Source organism: Cetorhinus maximus, chromosome 23 (assembly GCF_964194155.1).
Source record: "Cetorhinus maximus chromosome 23, sCetMax3.hap1.1, whole genome shotgun sequence".
NCBI lineage: Eukaryota > Metazoa > Chordata > Chondrichthyes > Lamniformes > Cetorhinidae > Cetorhinus > Cetorhinus maximus.
Genome location: NC_135901.1, coordinates 19,853,927 through 19,876,156, shown reverse-complemented (window position 1 = coordinate 19,876,156; position 22,230 = coordinate 19,853,927). Strand labels below are relative to the sequence as shown.

General features: G+C 44.0%; 2 protein-coding genes and 1 long non-coding RNA gene across 9 annotated transcripts in view; 1 reads left to right on the top strand and 2 right to left on the bottom strand.

Moving 5' to 3' along the window:
• LOC144697360 (uncharacterized) overlaps window positions 1-22,230 on the bottom strand; it is a 309,889-nt gene that overhangs the window by 26,191 nt on the left and 261,468 nt on the right. The gene's annotated exons all lie outside the window — the stretch shown is intronic.
• LOC144697205 (uncharacterized) overlaps window positions 1-22,230 on the top strand; it is a 306,206-nt gene that overhangs the window by 212,764 nt on the left and 71,212 nt on the right. The gene's annotated exons all lie outside the window — the stretch shown is intronic.
• On the bottom strand, window positions 6,778-15,108 carry LOC144697174 (uncharacterized). 7 transcript variants are annotated; one of them, XM_078569034.1, is made up of 4 exons: window positions 15,029-15,108; window positions 14,499-14,622; window positions 12,635-12,692; window positions 6,778-8,045 (listed from the first exon to the last, which is right to left on the bottom strand). In XM_078569034.1, the coding sequence occupies exon 4, from the start codon at window positions 7,687-7,689 to the stop codon at window positions 6,955-6,957; it is 735 nt and encodes a 244-aa protein (XP_078425160.1). In that variant the 5' UTR covers window positions 7,690-8,045; window positions 12,635-12,692; window positions 14,499-14,622; window positions 15,029-15,108; the 3' UTR covers window positions 6,778-6,954. The 7 variants fall into 7 exon arrangements, with proteins under 7 accessions (XP_078425160.1, XP_078425155.1, XP_078425156.1 ...); XM_078569029.1 differs by lacking the exon at window positions 12,635-12,692; XM_078569030.1 differs by lacking the exon at window positions 12,635-12,692 and having other exon boundaries at window positions 14,973-15,098.

Here is a 22,230-nt window from a genome sequence, read left to right as displayed (position 1 = left end):
GCTACTCGATTCATCAGGACCAGGCAATCATCAGCCCTTGAATGTGGAAGGAGAAATATTTGTCTGTTTGAAAATATTCCAAACATCATTGTGACTGAAAAAGCATGGAGACAAACTCGCCGATGTGAGAATGTTCCAGGACACTGACTCTGGAAAGAGCTTTAGCTAGTTACACAGCCTGAAAATTTACAGCGGGAAGAGGCCATGTATATGAACTTCAACAGATTGTTGAACTTGGAAAGACGCAAGGACACATTGCACCAGGGAGAAACCAGGGAAACCCGGGGACTGTGGGACATAATTCCATTCCCCATCTGCACCCGCCCCACTCCTCCCACACCACATTCTGCACTGGAAACTCATCAATGCACCAACGCTGGGAGACGCCATTCACCTGTTCTGCGACTGGAAAGGGGTTCACTCAGTCATCCCATCTGATTTTAGACCAGTGAGTTCAAATTGGGGACATGCCATTCACCTCTCAGGTTTGTGGGAATGGGGAGATGACATTCACCTGTTCTGACTGTGGGGAAGGATGCAGTTAATTATCCGCCCTGCTGAAACAGAAGTGAGTTCACCTGCTCCAGATTTGGGAAGGGATTCAGTGATTCATCTAAAATGCAGAAGTACCAGAAGGTTTCACACGTGATTCCAGGATTGAACTGTATTCTTCTAACAATAAGCAAAATGGAAGACGTGGAGGGTTTCTTTCTGCTGGGCTGGCTGGTCTCACAACTTTGCTTCCAGTGGGCTGATACTCTTTGATCTTGGCTGTGCACATTTGCATTGAAATGATCTGCAAAAGCTGTGAAGTATGTTTATTTTATCCTGGATAATAAATAGTTTTTTTCTTACTACTGCAGATATCTCTAAATAAAATACATTTTTGTCCGCAGCACAGGTCCAGGTCAGTCGGCTCAATTGGTCTATGTCAGTATTTATGTCCACTTACCCCTCTTCAACTCCCCCTTTCAGCACATCCTTCTATTCCATTCTCCCTCATGGATGTGGCAATAGAAGGGAGGGAGGAACTCGGGAAAATTACAATCACCAGGGAATTGGTAGTGAGCAAATTGTTGGAGCTGCGGGTTGACAAATCTTCAGGCCTGGATGGACTTCACCGTTTCGGGTGAAGACATTAGTCTTGAAAGAAGTGGCTAGTGAGATAGTTGATGCACTGGTTTTAGTTTCCCAAAATTCCATAGATTCGGGGAAGGTTCCATTCAATTGGAAAATAGCAAATATAACTCCTTTATTCAAGAAGGGAAGAAGACAGAAAGCAGAGAACTATAGGCCAGCTAGCCTAACATCTGTCTTCAGGAAATTGTTTGATGTTATTATTAAAGATGTTATTGCAGGCACTTCAGAAAAAATCAACGCAATCAGGCAGAGTCAACGCGGTTTTGTAACAGGGGAATCATGTTTCACCAATTTATTGGAGTTCTTTGATAATAAGCTTTTTTATTCTTCCTGCCAAAATGAACGATTTCACATTTGCTCACATTATACTCCATTTGCCAGATCTTTGCACACTCATGTCACCTACCTATGTCACTTTGTAGCCTCCTTACGTCCCCTTCAAAATTTACTTTCCTACCGATCTTTATGTGTCAGCAAGTTTAGCAACCATTCCTTCGGTCCCTTCATCCAACTCATTTATATAAATTGTAAGAAGTTGAGGTGCCAGCACTGATCCCTGTGACACACCATTTATCACATCTTGCCAACCAGAAAAAGACCCACTTATGCCAACTCTCTGCTTCCTGTTAGCTAGCCAATCTTCTATCCATGTCAATGTGTTATCCTTAACACCATAAGCTTTTATTTTCTGCAATATCCTTTGATGTGTCACTTTATCAATTTCTGGAAATCTAAGTACAGTACATCCACTGATTTCCCTTTATCTACAGCACATAAGACTGATTGAATTATTTAAAATGGAGACCATAGGCGTGCCAGAGGATGATGTACACAAGAATTTGTGAACTATCTGAGGATAACAGGGAGGGGAAAGGAAGGGATCTGGAAAATAGAAGACACTTCATGTTGTTCCTGGAGAAGTGGGGCCTGGTTGTGTGGGTGTCAGGTTTTACACAGCACACGGTCAGCCTGTGGTTACACCCTAGATGAAGAATCTCTTAATGGTACCATTGAAATCACTCGATGGGAGTCTCAGAGAACCAACATCGTCTGCTCAGAGAGAGGAAGGTTTGTGTTACAGCTAATGAGAAGCAGCACACATGCTCACAAATACCCACACAATCTGTCTCTCATGCACACATTTAGACAAACATACAGCCCTGACACACACAGTTAGCAGCCCCCCCCAGCCCATCCCCCTCCCACTGCCACCCCCCACCGCCACCCCCCCCCCCCCCCATCTCCCCCTACCCCCGCACCGCCCCCACCCCCGACCCTGCACGCACAGACATAATCACACAGGGACAATTCCAGTTTTATTGGGTGGACAGCACCAGCCAACCTGACTATTGGCAGGGATAAATTAGCGGTGTCAATTGTAAGACCATAACATTAAGAGAAATTCATGTAAACATTACCCTCCAGGGGCTGCAAGCAGTTTTGACCATCCAATTCACCCTTCCTCTGAACCTTAAATGTATATTGAACAACATCTGGGACAGAGGCAACAATAAAACATTTACATTGCGTAGGCTACTGCAACCCTGGGTGGGAGATAGAGTAAAATACAGGACAACATCCCTGGATGATCACAGTATCTACTTTCCTCCTGGAATTACAGGTGATACTAATTCCCCTTATATTGATGGTCTCCTTGATGAAGAGAATTCTAAGACAGGTTACGAGGTGTATGAATATAATGGAAATGTTTGTGCTGACCAAGGGAAATGCTTTGAAGCTACAAAAGGAAAAATCTACTTGAGCCTCGAGGTGGGGAATGTAGACAGAGGGGGGCTAGGTGTGGAAGATCTGAATAATTCTAACAACTTTATTAAACATTTCTTTATAGTAAAGACACTTACACACAATAAAGCTAAGGATCTGCAATAGAAGCAGGCTCCAGAAGGATAAGATGAGAAGCTGTGAGCTGATTAAGGATCTGAAAGGACAGACAACGTGCATTCTGCTCACCGAGCTGGTAGTCAGGTGATTAACCGAATAAAAATATGTTATTAAATCTGTCAGAGAGATGAAATATTCAGGTATAAACCGTGAGAAAAGCAATCAGAATGTCACACAGATGCACTAAAGAGAGAACAACATATTTTACCAGATGAATTAATAGGTAAACATGGTCCATTTCAATAAAAAAACATAGTGTTGACATTTTATCAGCAATTTAGCATGAGCTTACTGAAGAAAAAAGGTTCAATACACAAAAGAAACAATCCATGAGACATTATAACAGAGAAGGATGAGGTCATGAAGTTGTGGCAGTAGATGGGACTTACCGTGCTTGAGCAGTTCAGCTGGAATTTGATCCTTGCCAGTGTCTTTCTGCTTGCTAAGCAATCAATGGCCTGTTTGAGCTCATCCAACTCAACCATGACAGGAATCTGTGGGGAAGTATGAAATGGGAAATGTCCATCTCGGGAGCAGTAAAGCTCACTGTAGTGTCCAGTTTCACAGATGTTTGAAATATTTTACCAGCAGGAAATCTTTTTACTTCCGTCAGTGAGCACTTCACCATCTGCCGATTTCAGGAGGGCACTTTTGGTGATGGTAAGACCAAGTGCACTCTTGATCCCATCATACATAGCACATAGATTTCCTTTGCCACAGGCAGTTTGGGTTCCTTGACATTGGTTGATCCAGTGTTTATTTGCACAGTGTCTCCCTGTCTTTTACACGACTCCCGTGGTCACTTTCAAGTTATGCAGTATTCTAGCTGTTGGGTTTATGTTGTGCATCAGGTAGGCTTTGTATTTTGCTTCAATGACAGATTCAACTCTGCTGAGTGGGTCTCAAACCAGCCTTTGTTGTGGGTTCCACCTTTACTAAATGTTGCTGCTGTTGTTCCAAAAATGATTGAACTCAGTGACTTCCACACTTCATCAATATCAATGTTGATTGATGAAGCTTTTATTGATGTGCCTGTAAAATATTTTACTATTTTATTCATATATCTTGATAATATACTTTCATAATGGAGGTGTCACTTTTGTTATGATCCTTGGCCAGACCCCGGGATGTATGGGCGATCAGCTAGGGACCAGTAACGTTTTGTTTAAAGTAGATAAATTCAAGACATCTTTTGGAGTAAAGCCACAAAATTCCACGAGTTTTAAATAAACAAAAACAAAATTTACTATACAAATTCAGAAAGATAAAACAATTTACAATGACTTTCTTATACTCTCACATTCAGGTTAAGTATGAGGGACATGTGAATTAACAGACAAACTGTGGTCGGACACACCACACAACAGAGTAAATGCCAGACACAGCCAAGACAGAGTCCATGGATTTCTCAACAACCCACCCAGACATTCCTCGCACTGTGAGTCAACCAATCTCACTGAAACTCCATCTTTCTCACGAGGGTTACCAATCTCCACCTTTGAAATTCTCTCCTTGGAAATCCCTCCAAATGTCGCTCCCACCCGGACAGCTTTCACAATGTCCCATTTCAAAGGGTTTCAATCTCACCTTCCAAGATTCGGTCTCCCTGGATTCCCGAGTCTGCATTTCTGCCTCTGTTTAATGGTGTAATTTCAGTTCTTTGCTAGACAGCTAGTTTCACTGAGATGACGCTGCCCCTGAGTTTCTCTGAACTTCTGTCTCCCGGCTGTATCCAGCTATAAATGACTCCCAGGGCTTCTCCCTGAGCCCTCTTCGATTACCAGGGCCTCCCCCTGAGCCCTCTTCGATTAGCAGGGCTTCCCCCTGAGCCCTCTCTGATTACAAGGGTTTCCCCTTCTTCTCTGCTCCTCAGAGCTAACAGCAGCACTTTGGCTGTATGGAGCTTCTTCCTCCAGCTCCTGACTCTCCCAAAACTGACCGACTGCCTCTACTTGAGCCTCGAGGTAGGAATGTAGACAGAGGGAGGCCAGGTGTGGAAGATCTCAATAATTCTAACAATTCGCTGCCTATGAGAGTGCTGGAAGTGGAGATGAATTATTTCAGACAGAAACTGGATGGACACTCGAGGGAAATTAACTTGCAGATTGACAGGGTTAGAGTGGGGGAATGGGACCATCCATTCCTCTACAGGGAGCTGGTGTGGACTCCTGTCCCTGAATCACTCGATGACTCCATGTTTCCTGTTTATTGTACATTTGTAGGTTTATCTGTCCTGGTTTTATAAACCCATGCAGGCCAATAATGGGCCAGGTCATTTCACATTGATCCCAATCAGCATGTTCTGGTCTGAACTGGGACCGAGGCAGGTGCTTTCTGTGAAGCTCCCAAGACAGTTTGACCACGTCTGTCCAGGCTGGTGTCCATTCCCACTCAAAAAAGCAAAGAGGGGAGCTCCCAACGGGGCAAAACCCTCAATAAAAACACCATCATTCCCAAGATTGATCAGACCACCTTCATAGATGTTGGTGGGAGCAACTTCTGTCCAGAATTCTTGGTAACTTATCAGTCTAACCACCCCAGCCTCACCAACTTGTGTTCACTCCTGAAACATTTACCTTCTCCTGCACTGTCTTCTTGAGATGAATCTTGAACCTACCCAGGTTAATTCTTGTTACAATTCTCTCAGCAATCTCGCATGACTCTCAATGTCCAGATTCAGCAACAATAAACCATCCAGCTCCTGTATTAAACACTCGGACTGATTAAACTGAATTATAGCCGTAACCATTTGTTGATGGAGACCAGGGGGTGAATTGTGAACTCCTTGTGATAAACAATTCCAGGAGTACTGCTGCTCCTGGAATGTAAAGATAAATTTATACAGTTGTTCTGGATTAAGGGGAAATGACCAAAATCTGCTTGATGAGCCATTCGGGTCGAAATAGAGAAGCTATTTCCTCTGGTGGGGGAATCGAGAACAAGGGGACATCATCTTAAAAGGCAGGTCAATGGAGTTTGGATACAAATCAGCCCTGACCTAACTGAATGGTGGAGCAGGTTTGAGGGGCTGAATGGCCTCCTCCTATATCTAATGATGCTATGACACACTCAGAAATGTCCCTGAGCAGTGAAGGCCCAGGGGCCCCAGCACATGCCCAGCAGAAAGCCAGGCCAAGCACAAACCCAGCGTGTCCATTCTGAAACAGGTTTGCTGCTCCCTCTGTGTCCAGCACTGTCTGCATCCCCTGAACATGGAAATGGAATTTCAAAAGAAGGAAGGAATCTGTCAGCGTTTGAAAGACACTTACAAAGAGCTGAAGGGGTTTTCAGAGAGCCAAGATCGTTCCTTATTCTTGGGGAGTTGGACATCAAACTGTCTCTTGTCAATATAGAACTGCATAAAGAGCCGGGGTCATCTTTGAAAGAGCTGCCAATTAGTCCCACTCCCCTGCCTTTTCCCCAGAGCCCTGTAGCTAGTGATCCAATTCCCTTTTCAAAGCTCCTATAGAATCTGCGTTCACCTTTCAGGCAGTGTGTTCCAGATCACAACTCACTCAGTAAAACATCTTTTCTCATCTCCCCTCTGGCGTTTTTCCAATTATTTGATGTGATCGGTTTACTCTTCACCTTTTGTTACATCAATTTGCTGAGTGGATTCAGATTTAAATTTAAACCAGGTTTGTAGGTGTGATGGTCTCTTCACACATCGAAGGTGGGAGAGATGCTGTGGGACTATGGTCACTGTTAGAGAAATCAAGGGCATAACACACTGTGTGGTTGAAATAATGCTGATTTATTGATACTTGTCACAATATTAAATTCACACCATTATATGGGGTTATTAACATCAGCAGAAACAAAGCCCAACTATCAGAATGAAAATGGTTCATTCCTGGATGTGATTAACAGCAGAATCCAACCCCTGGAGTCACTTGCGGACTCGCTGGTGTCTCAGCAGGGTGGATGAGTGAGTGAATCCCTTCCCACAAACAGAGCAGCTGAACGGATCCTCCCCATGTGAACTCGCTGATGACTCTGAACATCGGATGAGCGACGAAATCTCTTCCCACACTTGGAGCAGGTGAATGGCCTCTCCCCGGTGTGGCCTCGCTGGTGTGCCAGCAGGTTGGATGCGTGAGAGAATCCCTTACCACACTCAGAGCAGATGAATGGCCTCTCCCCAGTGTGGCTGCGTTGGTGTATCAGCAGATCCCTTGTGCTTTTAAAGCCAGAATCACAGTCAGAACATTGAAAAGGTCTCTGATCAGTGTGAACAAGTTGGTGTGATGTGAGGTTGGTTAAACAAGTGAATCCCTTCCCACACACGGGGCAGGTGAACGGTCTCTCCCCAGTGTGAACACGGAGATGTTCAGTGAGATTGGATGACCGTCCAAATCTCTTCCCGCAGTGAGAGCAACTGAATGGCCTCTCCCCGGTGTGAATTCGCTTGTGTTCAGTCAGGGTAGATGATTTAGTAAAGTCCTTCCCACACACAGAGCAGATGAATGGTCTCTCCCCAGTGTGAACTCGCTGGTGTGTTAACAAGGTAGATAACTGAGTGAATCCCTTCCCGCAATCAGAACAGATGAACGGTCTCTCCCCGGTGTGGCTGCGTCGATGAGTTTCCAGCTTGGATGGATAATTGAATCCCTTCCCACAGTCCCCACATTTCCACGGTTTCTCCATGGTGTGGGTGTCCTTGTACTTCTCCAGATTGAATGATCAGTTGAAGCCTTGTCCACACACAGAAAAAGGGGTACACTTTCTCCCCGCTGTGAATGGTGTGATTTTTTTTTACAGGCTGTGTAACTGGTTAAAGTTCTTTCCACAGTCAGTTCACTGGAACACTCTCACTCGGGTGTGTGTGTCTCGCTGCTTTTCCAGTCACTCTGATGTTTGAAATCTTTCCCTACAGACAAAAATTTCTCGTTCTACATTCAAAGGCCGATGATATTCAGGTCCTGATGAATCGAGTGACCATCAGATCTTGATGTGATGTTTGATTTGAGTTCCATGTCTGTAAATTTTCCCCGCCTTATGCCCTGGAAAAAGAGTTTACAAAGTCATTCCTGTCAGTCCAGGATAGAAATTCAGAGCAGACAATTCTCGTTTCTATGGAATATTTTTTCCTCTCTAGTTCCCCCAAAGTTGTAAATCCCCGTCCCACACTCCCTGGGCTGAAATCCAAACCCATCTCACCATCTCCACCATTTCTTTCCTCCACCCCCAGTTTTCTTCCTCCCTCTCCTCTGCCTGGATTCAGTTCTCCAGCTCCTGTCTGCAGAGTGGGAAGAAAATTAATGAGTCAATTATTTTCTCTCCTGGTCACTGGGACTGTGACTCACTTCAGCACCACAAAGAGCACCATTTACAGCAGGGAGAAACCATACACGTGTACTGCATGTAGTCAAGGTTTCAACTGATCATCTGTCTTGTTAAACCACAAGTGCAATCACACTGGGGAGAAACTGTGTCAATCACAGAATCACACAGTGCAGAAGAGGCCTTTCAGCCCATCAAGTCTGCACCATCAAGTGAGAAACACCTGACCTACCTTCCTAATCCCATTTGCCAGCACTTGGCCTATAGCCTTGAATGTTATGATGTGCCAAGTGCTCATCTAGGTACTTTTTAAAGGATGTAAGGCAACCCGCCTCCACCACCCTCCCAGGCAACGCATTCCAGACCGTCACCACCCTCTGAGTAAAAAAGCTTTTCCTCACATCCCCCCTAAACCTCCTGCCCCTCACCTTGAACTTATGCCCCCTTGTGACTGACCCTTCAACTAAGGGGAACAGCTGCTCCCTATCCGCCCTGTCCATGCTCCTCATAATCTTGTACACCTCGATCAGGTCGCCCCCTCAGTCTTCTCTGCTCCAACGAAAACAACCCAAGTCTATCCAACCTCTCTTCATACCTTAAATGTTTCATCCCAGGCAACATCCTGGTGAATCTCCTCTGCACCCTCTCCAGTGCAATCACATCCTTCCTATAATGTGGCGACCAGAGCTGCACACAGTACTCCAGCTGTGGCCTCACTAAGGTTCTATACAACTCCAACATGGCCTCCCTACTTCTGTAATCTGTGCCTCGATTGATAAAGGCAAGTGTCCCATATGCCTTTTCATCACCCCACTAACATGCCCCTCCGCCTTCAGAGATCTATGGACACACACGCCAAGGTGCCTTTGTTCCTCAGAACTTCCTAGTGTCATGCCGTTCATTGAATACTTCCTTGTCAAATTACTCCTTCCAAAGTGTATCACCTCACACTTTTCAGGGTTAAATTCCATCTGCCACTTATCTGCCCATTTGACCATCCCGTCTATATCTTCCTGTAGCCCAAGACACTGTTAACCACCCGGCCAATCTTTGTGTCATCCGCAAACTTACTAATCCTGCCCCCAACATAGTCATCTATGTTGTTTGTATAAATGATGAATAATAGGGGACCCAGCACAGATTCCTGTGGTACACCACTGGACACTGGCTTCCAGTCATTAAAGCATCCTTCTGTCATTATCCTCTGTCTCCTACAACTAAGACAATTTTGAATCCACCTTATCAAATTACCCTTTAACGCATGTGCATTTGCCTTCTTTCTAAGTTTCCCATGTGGGACCTTGTCAAAGGCTTTGCTGAAATCCATATAAACTACATCAACTGCACTACCTTCATCTACATACCTGGTCACCTCCTCAAAAAATTCAATCAAATTTGTTAGGAATGAGCTCGCTATGACAAAGCCATGCTGATTATCCCTGATTAAACCTTGCCTCTCCAAATGGAGATAGATTCTCTCCTTCAGAATGTTCTCCAATAGTTTCCCTACCACTGACGTGAGACTCACTGGCCTGTCGTTCCTTGGCTTATCTCTACAGCCCTTCTTAAATAGCAGAACCACATTAGCTGTTCTCCAGTCCTCTGGCACCTCCCCCGAGGCCAGAGAGGAATTAAAAATTTGGGTCAGAGCCCCTGCGATCTCCTCCCTTGCCTCCTTCAGCAGTCTGGCACACAAATCATCTGGACCTGGAGGTTTGTCCACTTTTAAGCCTGCTAACACCTCCAATTTCTTGTCACTCCCTATATCAATTTGCTTAAGCACCTCGCAGTCTCTCTCCCCTCGTTCAATGCCTTCATCCTCATTCTCTTGGGTGAAGACGGACGTGAAGTATTCATTCAACACTGTAGCGATGTCCTCTGGCTCCACCCATAGATTGCCCCCTTGGTCCCTTATGGGCCCTACCCTTTCCCTGGTTATTCTCTTCCCATTGATATACTTATAGAATATCTCGGGATTTTCCCTACTTTTACCAGCCAGAGCTTTCTCATATCCCGTCTTTGCTCTCCTAATTGCTTTCTTAAGCTCCACCCTGCACTTTCTCTATTCCATTAATGGCTCCACTGATTTGCTTCCCTTGTACCTGTTAAAAACCTCTCTTTTCCTTCTCATCGTAACCTGAATATCTCTGGTCATCCATGGTTCTCTGGATTTGTTACTCCTTCCTATCACCCTAGACGGAACATGTTTAGCCTGTACCCTCCCCATTTCCTTTTTGAATGCCCCCAATGTTCCTCTGTGGATTTCCCCACAAGTAGCTGTTCCCAGTCTACCTTGGCCAGATCCTGCCTTATTTTACTAAAATCCACTCTCCCCAAATCCAAAACATTTTTTGCAACTTGTCTATTTCTTTGTCCAGAACGAACTTAAACTGTACCATGTTGTGGTTGCTATCGCTAAAATGCTCCCCCACCACCACCTCAGCCACCTGTCTGGCTTCATTCCCCAGAATTAGGTCCAGCACTGCGCCGTACCTTGTTGGACCCTCCACATATTGACCTAAAAAGTTCTCCTGCACACATTTCAAGAAATCCACTCCAACCAAGCCCTTAACACTATGTCTATCCCAATTAATGTTGGGAAAGTTGAAATCACCCAATAAAATTACCCTATTGTTATTATTTTTACACACCTTACAAATTGTGCACATATTTGCTCCTCAGTTTCCCATTGAGTAGCTGGGGGTCTATAATAAACACCTAACAATGTGGCTGGCCCTTTTTTATTCCTAAGCTCTACCCACAAAGCTTCATTCGATGCCCCCTCCAAGATATCATCTCTCCTTACTGCAGTAACTGACTCCTTAATGTGGGGATCTTGAAAGGAATTCAATTATCTGTCATGTGGTATATATAAATGATTCAGACTTGAATGTAGGAGGGTTGATCAGTTGCGGATGAGACAAAAATTGGTGGGGTGGTAAATAGTGAGGAGGATAGCCTGAGATTACAGCAGGATATAGACGGGCTGGTCAGTGGCAAATGGAATTTAATCCGGATAAGCATGAGGTGATGCACTTGGTCAGGACAAACAAGGCACGGGAATACATGATGAATAGTAGGACCCTGGGAAGTACCGAGGATCAGAGGGACCTTGGTGTGCATGTCCGCCGGTCCCTTAAGGTAGCGGGACAGGTAGATAAGGTGGTTAAGTAGGCATATGGGATACTTTATTAGCCGAGGCATAGAATATAAGAGCAGGGAGGTTATGCTGGAACTGTATAAAATGCTGGTTAGGCCACAGCTAGAGTATTGCGTGCAGTTCTGGAATCCACATTATAGGAAGGATGTGATTGCACAGGAGAGAGTGCAGAGGAGATTTACCAGGCTGGGGAGTTTTAGTTATGAAGAGAGATTGGATAGAGTGGGTTATTTTCCTTGGAGCAGAGGAGATTTAGTGGGGACATGATTGAGGCATATAAAATTGTGAAGGGCATAGATAGGGTAGACAGAAAGGAACTTTTTCCCTTGATGGAGGGATCAATAACCAGGGCGCATAGATTTAAGGTAAGGGGCAGGAGGTTTAGAGGGGATGTGAGGAAAAACTTTTTCACCCAGAGGGTGGTGGGAATCTGGAACTCACTGCCTGAAAGGGTGGTAGAGGCAGAAACCCTCATAACATTTAAGAAGTATTTGGATGTGCACTTGCGATGCAATGGCACAGAACGCTATGGGCCTAGTGCTGGAAAATGGGATTAGAATAGTTAGATACTTGTTTGACCGGCATAGACTCGATAGGCCAAAGGGCCTTTTTCTGTGCTGTAGACCTCTGTGACTGGGATCTGGAAACTCAATGCCACAGTCACACAGGGGAGAGGCTGTTCACCTGCACTGAATGTGGGAAAGGATTTTATCACACTTTCAGTCATACCAGAGAGTGCACACTTATGAGAGACTGTTTAAATATTCTGGCTGCGAGAAGAGCTTGAAAAGCACAAGGGATCTGCTGAAACACCAGCGAGTTCACACTGGGGAGGGGCTGTTCATCTGCTGTGTGTGTGAAAAGAGCTTCACTTGTTCATCCAACCTGCAGGCCGACCAGTGAGTTGACAAGTGACAGCAGGAGTTGGATTCTGCTGTTATTGCTGCTGGTAATCACATCGAGGGCTGAACCATGTTGATTTTGACATTGGGGTTTATTTCTGCTGATGTTAACAATCTTTATGGCTAGGGTGAAATTTAATATTCTGGCAGTCTGTTTGCTTTACTTTGTATCCTCTCCTCTCCAAATAAAGTATATTTCATCAGGTTATGTTTGAGATTTTGTGGGATGAAATGAACAGTGATTTACTTGTACTTCCTGCAGCTTAGTTACTGTATTAACTGCTCATTATCTGGTCTGCTCTACACTGGGAAGATGAAAAACAGATTAGGTGATCACTTGTGGAATGACCTCTGTTCAGTCTGTGAGCTTGACCCTGAGCTTCCAGTCACTTGTCATTTTAATTCTCCGTCCCAATCTCACTCTGACCTTGGCCTCCAGAGCTGTTCCAATGAAGCTCAAAGGGAGCTCGAGGAACAGCAGCTTGTCTTTCGATTCTGCACTTTACAACCTTTAGAGCTTGTTAGGGGGAAATAAAGGAATACAGTAATGGTCAAGGGACTTGACTTAAAATATCCCAGCATGCAAAACCACAATTGCTAAGTAGTTAACATTTAAAGTTCAGGCTGGGACAGAGAGAATGCTGAACTTTGTACACCCTCAGGGTTTGCAATCACCAGCAAGGTCCTGGGAGTTAGACTATAGTCAGAGGATGGCAATAACATAGATTAAGTGTGCTCTTCAACAGGTAGGGGAAGGACAGATGGTCCCAGCTTAGATAGGAAGGCAGGTCTCTGCCTGGGTGAAAGTAGGGTTACCTTTGTACCAGAGACCTGTCTGTTTAATGTAAACCTATATGTTGACGAGATCGGAATCTGGAAATTGTTCTTGTATGTGACCAATAATGTATAAATATGTTGAATACTTGTAGTTTAGCAGAGTACTGTCACAAGCTGCATTGAGATGGTGCCCTCCTTGCAACTGCTCGAATAAACAATTGTAACCTGTACCTGAGTCTCCTGTGGTCCATTCATCAAAGACACCACATTAAGCTCAACATCGAGTTCAGCCGTTTCTGCACCAACAGAGAGTTGTCAGGATCTGGAACTCTCTACCTGAAAAAGTGCTGGAACCTGATTCTATGTTTAGACTCCGCCTGCTCATCCTAGATTCCCCAGCCAGTGGAAATGGTTCCTCTATATCTACCCTGTCAGTTCCAATTAATATCCTGAAATATCAAATCACCTTGTAACCTTCTAAATTCCAGGGATTACAACTCTCACAGCGAGGTGATGGATTTTGACAGGAAGGATAGAGAGAGAAAGACAATAGTGGCCTCACGGCACAGGTCTAAACATTGTGCAGAGTCAGAGGGATCTGGCCCTTTATGTGTAGAGATTTTTTGAGGGTGACAGGATAGATTAAGAGAGCAGTTAGCAAGGTATATGGAATCTTGGGCTTCATAAATAGAGCTATTGAGTACAAAAGCAAGGAAGTTATGCCGAATCTTTGTTAGAATCTGGTCAGGCCACAACCCGAGTATTTGTGTCCAGTTCTGATCACCACACTTCAGGAAAGATGTAAAGGTCTTTGAGAAGGTGCAGAAGAAATTTAACCGAATGGTTCTAGCAAAGAGGTGAGGGCAGATTGTTAGAGGTGTACAAAATTATTAACTTTAGATAAGGTGGACAAAGAAAATCTGTTCCCATCAGTTGATTGTACAGGGACTAGGGGGCACAGATTTAAGTTTTTGGGTAAGAGATAGAGGAGGATGTGAGGGAGAATAGGCACTTGAGGGAAATAAACTTGCAAGGATACAGGGATGTCGAGCAGAGGAATAGGTCTCACTAGATTGCTCTGGAGAACTGGCATGGGCTCAATGGGCCAAATGGCCTCCTCTGTGCCATAGTGACTCTTTGGATATTTCCTGTAATCTCATTTTCTAATTAAACCCTTGGAGTTAAGGTATCACTCAGGTAAATCTGTGCTACACTCTCTCCAAAACCATTCTATCCTTCCTTAGTTTGTTGCACAAAACTGAACATATTATCTAGGTGTGGTCAAACCAGGGTCTGTGCATCTTGGTGCTTTTTCACAGACAGAGCAGACAAACCTTTTTCATTCCACATTCAGATGCTGATGATATTCAGGTTCTGATGAATCGAGTGACTCTGTCAGATCTGCATGTGACGTTTGGTTTGAGTTTCCCGTCTGTCAATCCTCCACTTCGAATAACCCTGTAAAACAAATTTACAAAGATCTTTATTGTCAGTTCAGGATAGAATTTTAGAAGAGACAAACATTACTCTTGGTTTGAGTTTGCTGTGTGTAAATCCTCCCCTTCTAACCCCCTGTAAAAGGAGTTTCCAAAATCCATCCCTGTCAGTCCAAGATAGAAATTCACAATATTCTCTCCTCCCGCTGACAGGGACAGGGATGACCGCGCATGCGCCCTGCTGCATCTCGGCCCTGGTAAAGATGGCGGCCGTTAACTCGGGCCTGTGACCCAGAGCAGGCCAACAACTGTCGCCCCGTCCCGTGCAAACGCAGGATCGGTAACTTCGTAGCGGGGGTTTGAGGACTCCACCGGGTGTTTATGAATCCTCCCCGACCATTCCGCTGGCTCTAATCCTCTCCACCCACCCAGTGGCTCCATTATTCAACCGCACTCGATTGTTTCTCCTTTCTCTGCCGAACTCCAGGCACAACCCGCACTGCGCATGCCTCAATTGGGGCTCGCATTGCGCAAACTCAGCTGCGAACTCGGTAGTGCGCATGCGCAATAAACTCCCTGTAGTCTGGATAGGACACATTCTTCCCCGCGGAGAATGCTGGGTAAGTACCCAGCCATTGAGATATTGTTGAATCGAAACACTCGACAGATCTGTTGTGTTTGTGGAAAGGGAGACATCGTTTACATTTCAAGCCTATGAGTTTTCATTAGAACGGACGTTGAGTCTGTTTCTCAATCCCCAGATACGGCCAGATATGCTGAGTATTTCCAGCATTGTCTGTTTTTACCTCTGGTTAAGGAAGCTTCTCTTGAACTTTACATTAGATTCATTATAAATTATATTTATTTTCGTCCTTGCAGAAGTGGAAACACCTTCCAGTTGTCTGGCCTGCAGAAACACTTATGTGATCTTAAATTCCTCGATCAAGGCACCCCTCACTCACTTTTCCACATAAAACACCTCCAGCCTGTTCAATATTTCTTGATAGGTATAACCTGTCAGTTATATCATTAGTCCAATAAATCTTTCTTGCATCGCCCCCATCGCTCGCTTCTTGCATCGCTTCTAAATACATGTTATAATATGGAGACCTGAGCTAATCTGAGCAGCAAACTCACCACTGTCCACAAATCGCTGTATGTTTCATTTTCCCCATTAGCTGAATATAAGATGGATGGAATGAGCAGACCCAATGATCTAGACTGTAACACTATGGAGCATCTACAAAGTTGCCTTACAGTGAAACAGTGGGCTGTTTATCCATGAATTAGGACATGAAGAGCAGCATGTCTGAGAATGGCAGGATTTCAGTGCAGTGACACAAGGCCAGGTTAAGTTGTTAATATTATTGTCGAGCAGTGATAGGGAGCACTTGCAATTCATATGCACTTTGTGCATTTTCCAGATGAAAATCAATTGAATCTATCACTCTTGGTGCTGAGTATATTGAAATAGAAATCCATGACTTATTGCATACTAAACGATTCAATGGATGTGCAAGATCATTTAATGGTGGAGCAGGTTCAGATGGCTACATGGTCTCCCTCTGCTCCTATTTCTCGTGTTCTTATGAAAATCACAGTGAATCATTTCCATGCAAGCACAGCCGATGAAGCACCCGCCCTTTCACCTTCTCCCTTCCCACATTCCAGGGCCCCAAACACATTTTCTTGGTGACACAGTGATTGCTACTCTTTGCTATTGTTTTCACTGCTCACGATGCGGTCTCCTTTGCACTGAGGATACTAAATCCGGCTTGGGTGACTGTCTTGTGGGGCATCACCATTGAGTGTTCAAGCGTGATCCTAGCTTTTGATCATTCTCTGGCCTCTCTGTCCTTGGCCCCCTGCACTGTTCCAATGAAGCTCAATGGAAGCACGAGGAACAGCAGCTCATCTTTGATCATGCACTTTACACCCTTATCGACTCTGTAGTCACTTCAACAATTTCAGATCATAACCACACTCCAATCTTTTCAGACAGTAGGTGTTGGTAATGGTTCTGCTGTTACCGTTTGAACCTCCTCCTGTTTCTTCATTTGTCCTATTAGTTTATTTATTTGTCTCATTATCACGAAATCTTACCTTGAATCATCATCCCATTTGTCATTTAATCTCTCCAGCCTTCCTGTCACAAGACCGTTTGTTCTTCCCTCCTCTCCCCCTCTCTTTCTCCTGACTCTGTCCTTGCTGCTAAACTATTGAATCTCTAAATTCTTCCAGTTTGGATAAAAGGCCAGTGAGCTGAAACATTCACTCTGTTTCCCTCGCCACTGTGAATGCTGCAGGTTCGTGAACTATCAAATGAAGTAGAAAACGAAAGGTATTATAAATTATAAATAGCCTCCCAAATTTTGTATTCAGTTCCCCTCACAATGAATGATAACATTATATTAGCTTTCCTAATTACTTGCTATGCCTTTTGTGATTAATGCATTAGGACACCACGACCCCTCTGCATTTCAGTGCTCTGCAATCTCTCACCATTTAGGTAATAAGCTGCTTTTTTATTCCTCCTGCCAACATTTGGCAAGTTCACATTTGCCCACATTATGCTCCATTTGCCAGATATTTGCTCACTCACGTAACCTGCCTATATCCCTTCTTAGCCTCCTTATGTCCTCTTCACACCTCACTTTCCTACTTTTCTTTGTGTCATCAGCAAATTCAGCAACCATACCTTTCGTCCCTTCATTCAAGTCATTTGTATATATTGTAAAAAATTGAGGTCCCGGCTCTGATCCTGAGGCACACCACTCGTTACAACTTGCCAACCAGAAAATGACCCATTCATGCCAATCATCTATCCATGTCAAGATGTTATCCCCCTCCACCATGAGCTTTTATTTTCAGCAATAACCTTTGATGTGGTACCTTATCAAATGCCTTCTGGAAATCTCAGTACAGTACATCCATCGGTTCCCCCTTATCCACAGCACATGTGACTTCTTCAAGAACTCCAATAACTTGGTTAAACATGATTTCCCTTGCAGAAAACCATGCTTGACAGATGTTAAGGGAAACGTTAGAAGCTATTATTAAAGACGTTAATAGCAGGAGAGAAATTTTGCGATTGGGTGGAAGGCAGAAGAGAATAAATAACATCAGGGATGAGGATGCCAGGCAAAAGCAATGCGAATGGAATGGAATGGTATTTGGACGAGTGAAGAAAATAAAGTTGGGAGAACCATTCTGTTTCTGTCACCTATTTCCGCTCTGATTGGAAATGTGTTGTTTCACTGTTGATTCATTTCTCTTCTGCTCCATGTTGAAAACTGAATCCTTCTCCTCCATTGTCTTATGGAAATATTTAATTGAACAAATATGCAACTGGCACAGAAGAAAGAAAATCATCAATTGAAGCATTGAAACAATGAAACAGAAATATTTATGATCCAGAAGGAGACCATTCGATCCATCATGTCCATGCCAGTACAATAGGAGCAATCCAGCCTAATCCCATGTTTTAGCTCTTGCTCCATAGCCTTGTAGGTTACAGCACCACAAATGCTTTTCCATGTGTTAGTTCCTTTACTTCAATGGTGGTTTCTGCCTCTATGATCAGCTCAGGCAGTGGGTTCCAGACCCCCACCTCCTCCTGTGTGAAATAAATTACTCTACAGCTTTTCTCTAATTCTTCCGCCAGATACGTTAATTTGACTTGTTTTGTCTGCCATGGGTCAGCTGGTACCACTCTTGCCTCTAACTTAGAAAATTGTGAGCTAAAACGCCATTGCCAGACATGAGCACAACCGCCTAGGCTGAGATTCAAGTGCAATACGGAAGCTGGGGGCAGTTTTAACTCATAAACCAGCAATCGTGATATGAATAATGGAGTGCTTACTTTGACTTAATTTGAGCCCCGTGATACCTTGGAGGAATGGCTCAAACCGAGGCCATTTCAAGGTCTCAAACTCCACCGACTGAGCTAGTGGGACATGTGGTGATGACATGTCCATATTCTTTATCACAGTGAGATAACTGTCTGAATGCAATGGTAGAGAAGGAAATTGACCACCAGAAGCCCAAGGGTCCAATGCTTTCCCATTAATCATCAATAACATCATTCACAGGTTCTGCTTCTCAGCTGCACCCCCTTCCAAACATTGTGATCCATTTCCCTCAGGATTTGTTCCTGGATTTAATATTGACCTGCTTTGTGACCTCATTTTGAAATCAGATTCGCTTCAATCTCCAACACAAGTTGAATTGCAAACCTGATGGACAAACAATGGAAAACAAGTCAGTTGGTAACACAAATCCCATGGTTCTCATTTTCAGATCCACGACAGTCAGCTTTTAAATCAAAGGAAAGAATTTTGTAGTGAAAAGATATAGAAAGTTGTTGTTTTTATTTGTGACTCCCTCACTCGGGTATTCTGTAAATGCTGTTTGGAGGTTTAGTGACCGGGATATAATCTACCTGTGTTTCCCTGAGCCTGTGCTCGGTGTATTGGGAGGTTTAGCCCGGATTGGAGTATCTTGCGTCCCAGGGATGTGCAGTAACCCGCTGATTGAAGCTGCAGTTGCTGCTTTCTGCTGGCAGCGGGTGATTGGAGAGTGTGGGGCCGGAATATTGCTGCTTTTCTGCTTTTTCCTGTCCCACTCACTGTGGAGCTGGAGGAGGAGGAGTGAATGGGTTTGTTTGAATCCAATGACTTCATAGATTTCCAATGGGTTAGACATAGGTATATGGTTGGTCTAATTGTTTTCTCATTAAACTTGACGTGAATATACATGAGAAAAAAATTGCTTGCGCGGGAATTCACTAAATAACAGAAACACTTGCCTCGATTGTGAAATATTTTCTTGCAGGTTAAGTGGGTGAATGAACGCCGATGAAGTGAAAACTCCACCCGTGGATGGACTCGATCCACCAACCAAATAGCCAAATACTGAACAATTGCACCACAGAAGCTAATGCAAAGCAACCTGGCAAGATACCCACTTAAAACTTCAGATCGTCGCTACCACATTTGCAATTGTTCTAAAAAGTTTCCTTCTTCCAAACAAAAGGGTGGGACATTCATTGTGGATACATGGAAACCGTTGATTGAGGGATAAACATTGACCAGGAAGCGGGGAGAACTCTCCTGATCTTCTTTCAAATAGGCTCATGGCATCTTTTACATTCTGGTGCTTAAATCCCGTCATGTCTCTTCTTTCCCGACTGAATAGGAAAGGAGGGGTGTCACCAGACCTGCACTGAGCCTCGATTTCCTGGTAATTTTTCCTCTCTCTCTATTCTGAAGACCGATGCAAAGTGATTCTGCAGCATGTCTGCCATTTCCTCAGTTTCAGTTGCAGTATTGCTTGCATCTGCCTTCAGGAGCACACATTGCTGTTAGCCACTCTTTGAGACGGGGAGTAAGTATGTTAATCTGCATCAATAATCCTTTTTTGTTGACTGCACAACCTGCTAATTGGCCTGCCGAGTGACGGTTGAAAATGTTTAATAACTTCCAGTGGTTCGTGTGTGGTGGAATGGCGGCTGTTTTTATTTTGTTGGATGTTATTCACCTCGACAAGATGTGTCGTGTGGCTGTATGATGCTGTCTTTCATAACACATGTAAATTAGAGAATTTCCCTTCACACTTAACAAACGGCTTTTGGCAAAGCTTATTTTTTGCCTAGTTTCGAATGAGGGACTTTCTGTATGTTAGGTGCACATGATAATCACTACACTACAGAAACGACACACTGCTGAGATCACAATGGACCTGTCCACAATGTTAACCTGTGCGGCCATGCAGCAGCACTTTGAGTCTTTGTTTTGAAGAAATGGATTCAACTGTTATAAATAGGAATGCTGGTGACAGGCTTATCTAACAATGTCATCATAAAATTACACAATACATTAGGAGACAATTCGGCCCATCGTGTCTATGATAGCATTTTACAAAGAGCTTTCCATAACTCTGATTTTCCTCGCTTTCAAGTCATTGTCCAATCCCATTTTGAAAACTCTGAGTGAAGAAAAACAATATTGAAAGAGGTACAGGAGTTTCTGCAGTGCCCATGCGCAATGTGTGACCATTAACAAAGTTTCCCCGGCCCAATGACATCAAGAGTTGGACTCGAGATTTTCATATAGTTTTTGAACCAAAAAATGTATTTATGCAGCTGATTTCATACCGAACTTCCAAAAGAAATTTATTCAGATCAGGCATGTCCTCGTTTTTCTCAGTCGTTCTATATAATCTAATTCCCCTTGCTGTACAGCCTGTTACAAAGGCTGTCATAGAAAGGAGGGAAAGGTTTGCTGCAGCTATACAAGGCCTGGAGGAATGTGGATAGTTCTGGGAACGGCACCTTATAAAGGATCAATATTTGCCTTGAAAGTTTCAGAGGAGCCGCATTGATCCTGTTAGTAGGTTTGGAAATTGAAAGTTGTCCATTCGCAGCTTGTGGCACTATTTCCCCTCACTGTTCACTTCATGTTCATGTCGAACACACTCGATGCTGTTATTGGCTGAACAAGTCTTCTGTGTTATAACTAAACACGCTGATATTCGGCGCTCCCACTCCTGCCGCCCGGGGTTGGCCCTCATCAGGGAATGTTGTTTTCTTGTTGCTGTGTGAACTGTCACAATGAACTGATCCTGGAGTCTCTTTCCTCCGGGATCTACAAAACCCGTCATTTCTGTTCTTCTTTCATTCTCACACTTTCATTCCTAGTTTGAGTCGGTTCTCCTTTCGGGCCATTTGAACAGACAAGTGGCAGCTGAAATTTGATGGAAGGAAATGTGAAGTGATTCATTTTGGTTGGAGAGAAGAGGAAACAGAAAATAATGGTTACAATTTTAAAGGGGCATCTATGTTGCACAGTGAGTGGTTCGGATCTGGAATATATCAATGTGGTTCAGCCCCACGAGCTGATGAACACATTTTTACCATCCCAAACCCCATTCACATTAGTTGTGTGACTTCATGTTAAAAAGGTTCAGAGAGAAAAAGCAGGTTGGAAAGATGCATCCGGAGATTGTTTCTTTCTGCGTTTGTTTTATTTCAGTGGAGACTGGTCAGTAACTGTGTGCCCCCCATATGCTACAAAGTGAAGGATGATTGAAATTTTCAGTCAAGGCAATGGCAATATTCATTCCCACTGCGGTAGCGTGGCTGAGCGGTCTAAGGCGCTGGATTTAGATTCTAGCCCCCATGGAGGTGTGGGCTTAAATCCCACCGCTGCTAGAATTTCAGACGGTTCATCTTTTCAGTCAAATCCCTTAGTGTGTGGTCGGGATGTGTGCAGTGCTCCATCCTGTCGGAAAGATTGAGGAAATTGCAGGGCAGCCAGGGATAGGTGGGGCTGCATGTCTTCGTTCTCTGCTGCAACCATTCTATGATTCTATGTACAGAGCATTATATTTTATATGGCGCCTACGTACAGAGCTGAGTGGTTAAGGTAATAGGTTTGAAATCCTTTAGAGTTTCCAGATACAGGTTCAAATCCCGCCAGATTACATTTCTCACTGTTCCTGTTTTAAGAATGAGTTACAGAATTAATTATAAATTAAAAGGACTAAAAAATCTTTCAAATGCTCCTGTGTACTTTACATTTCCGTTCATCCGCATTCATCAAATTTGCAGTTGGAATCGGAACAAAAACAG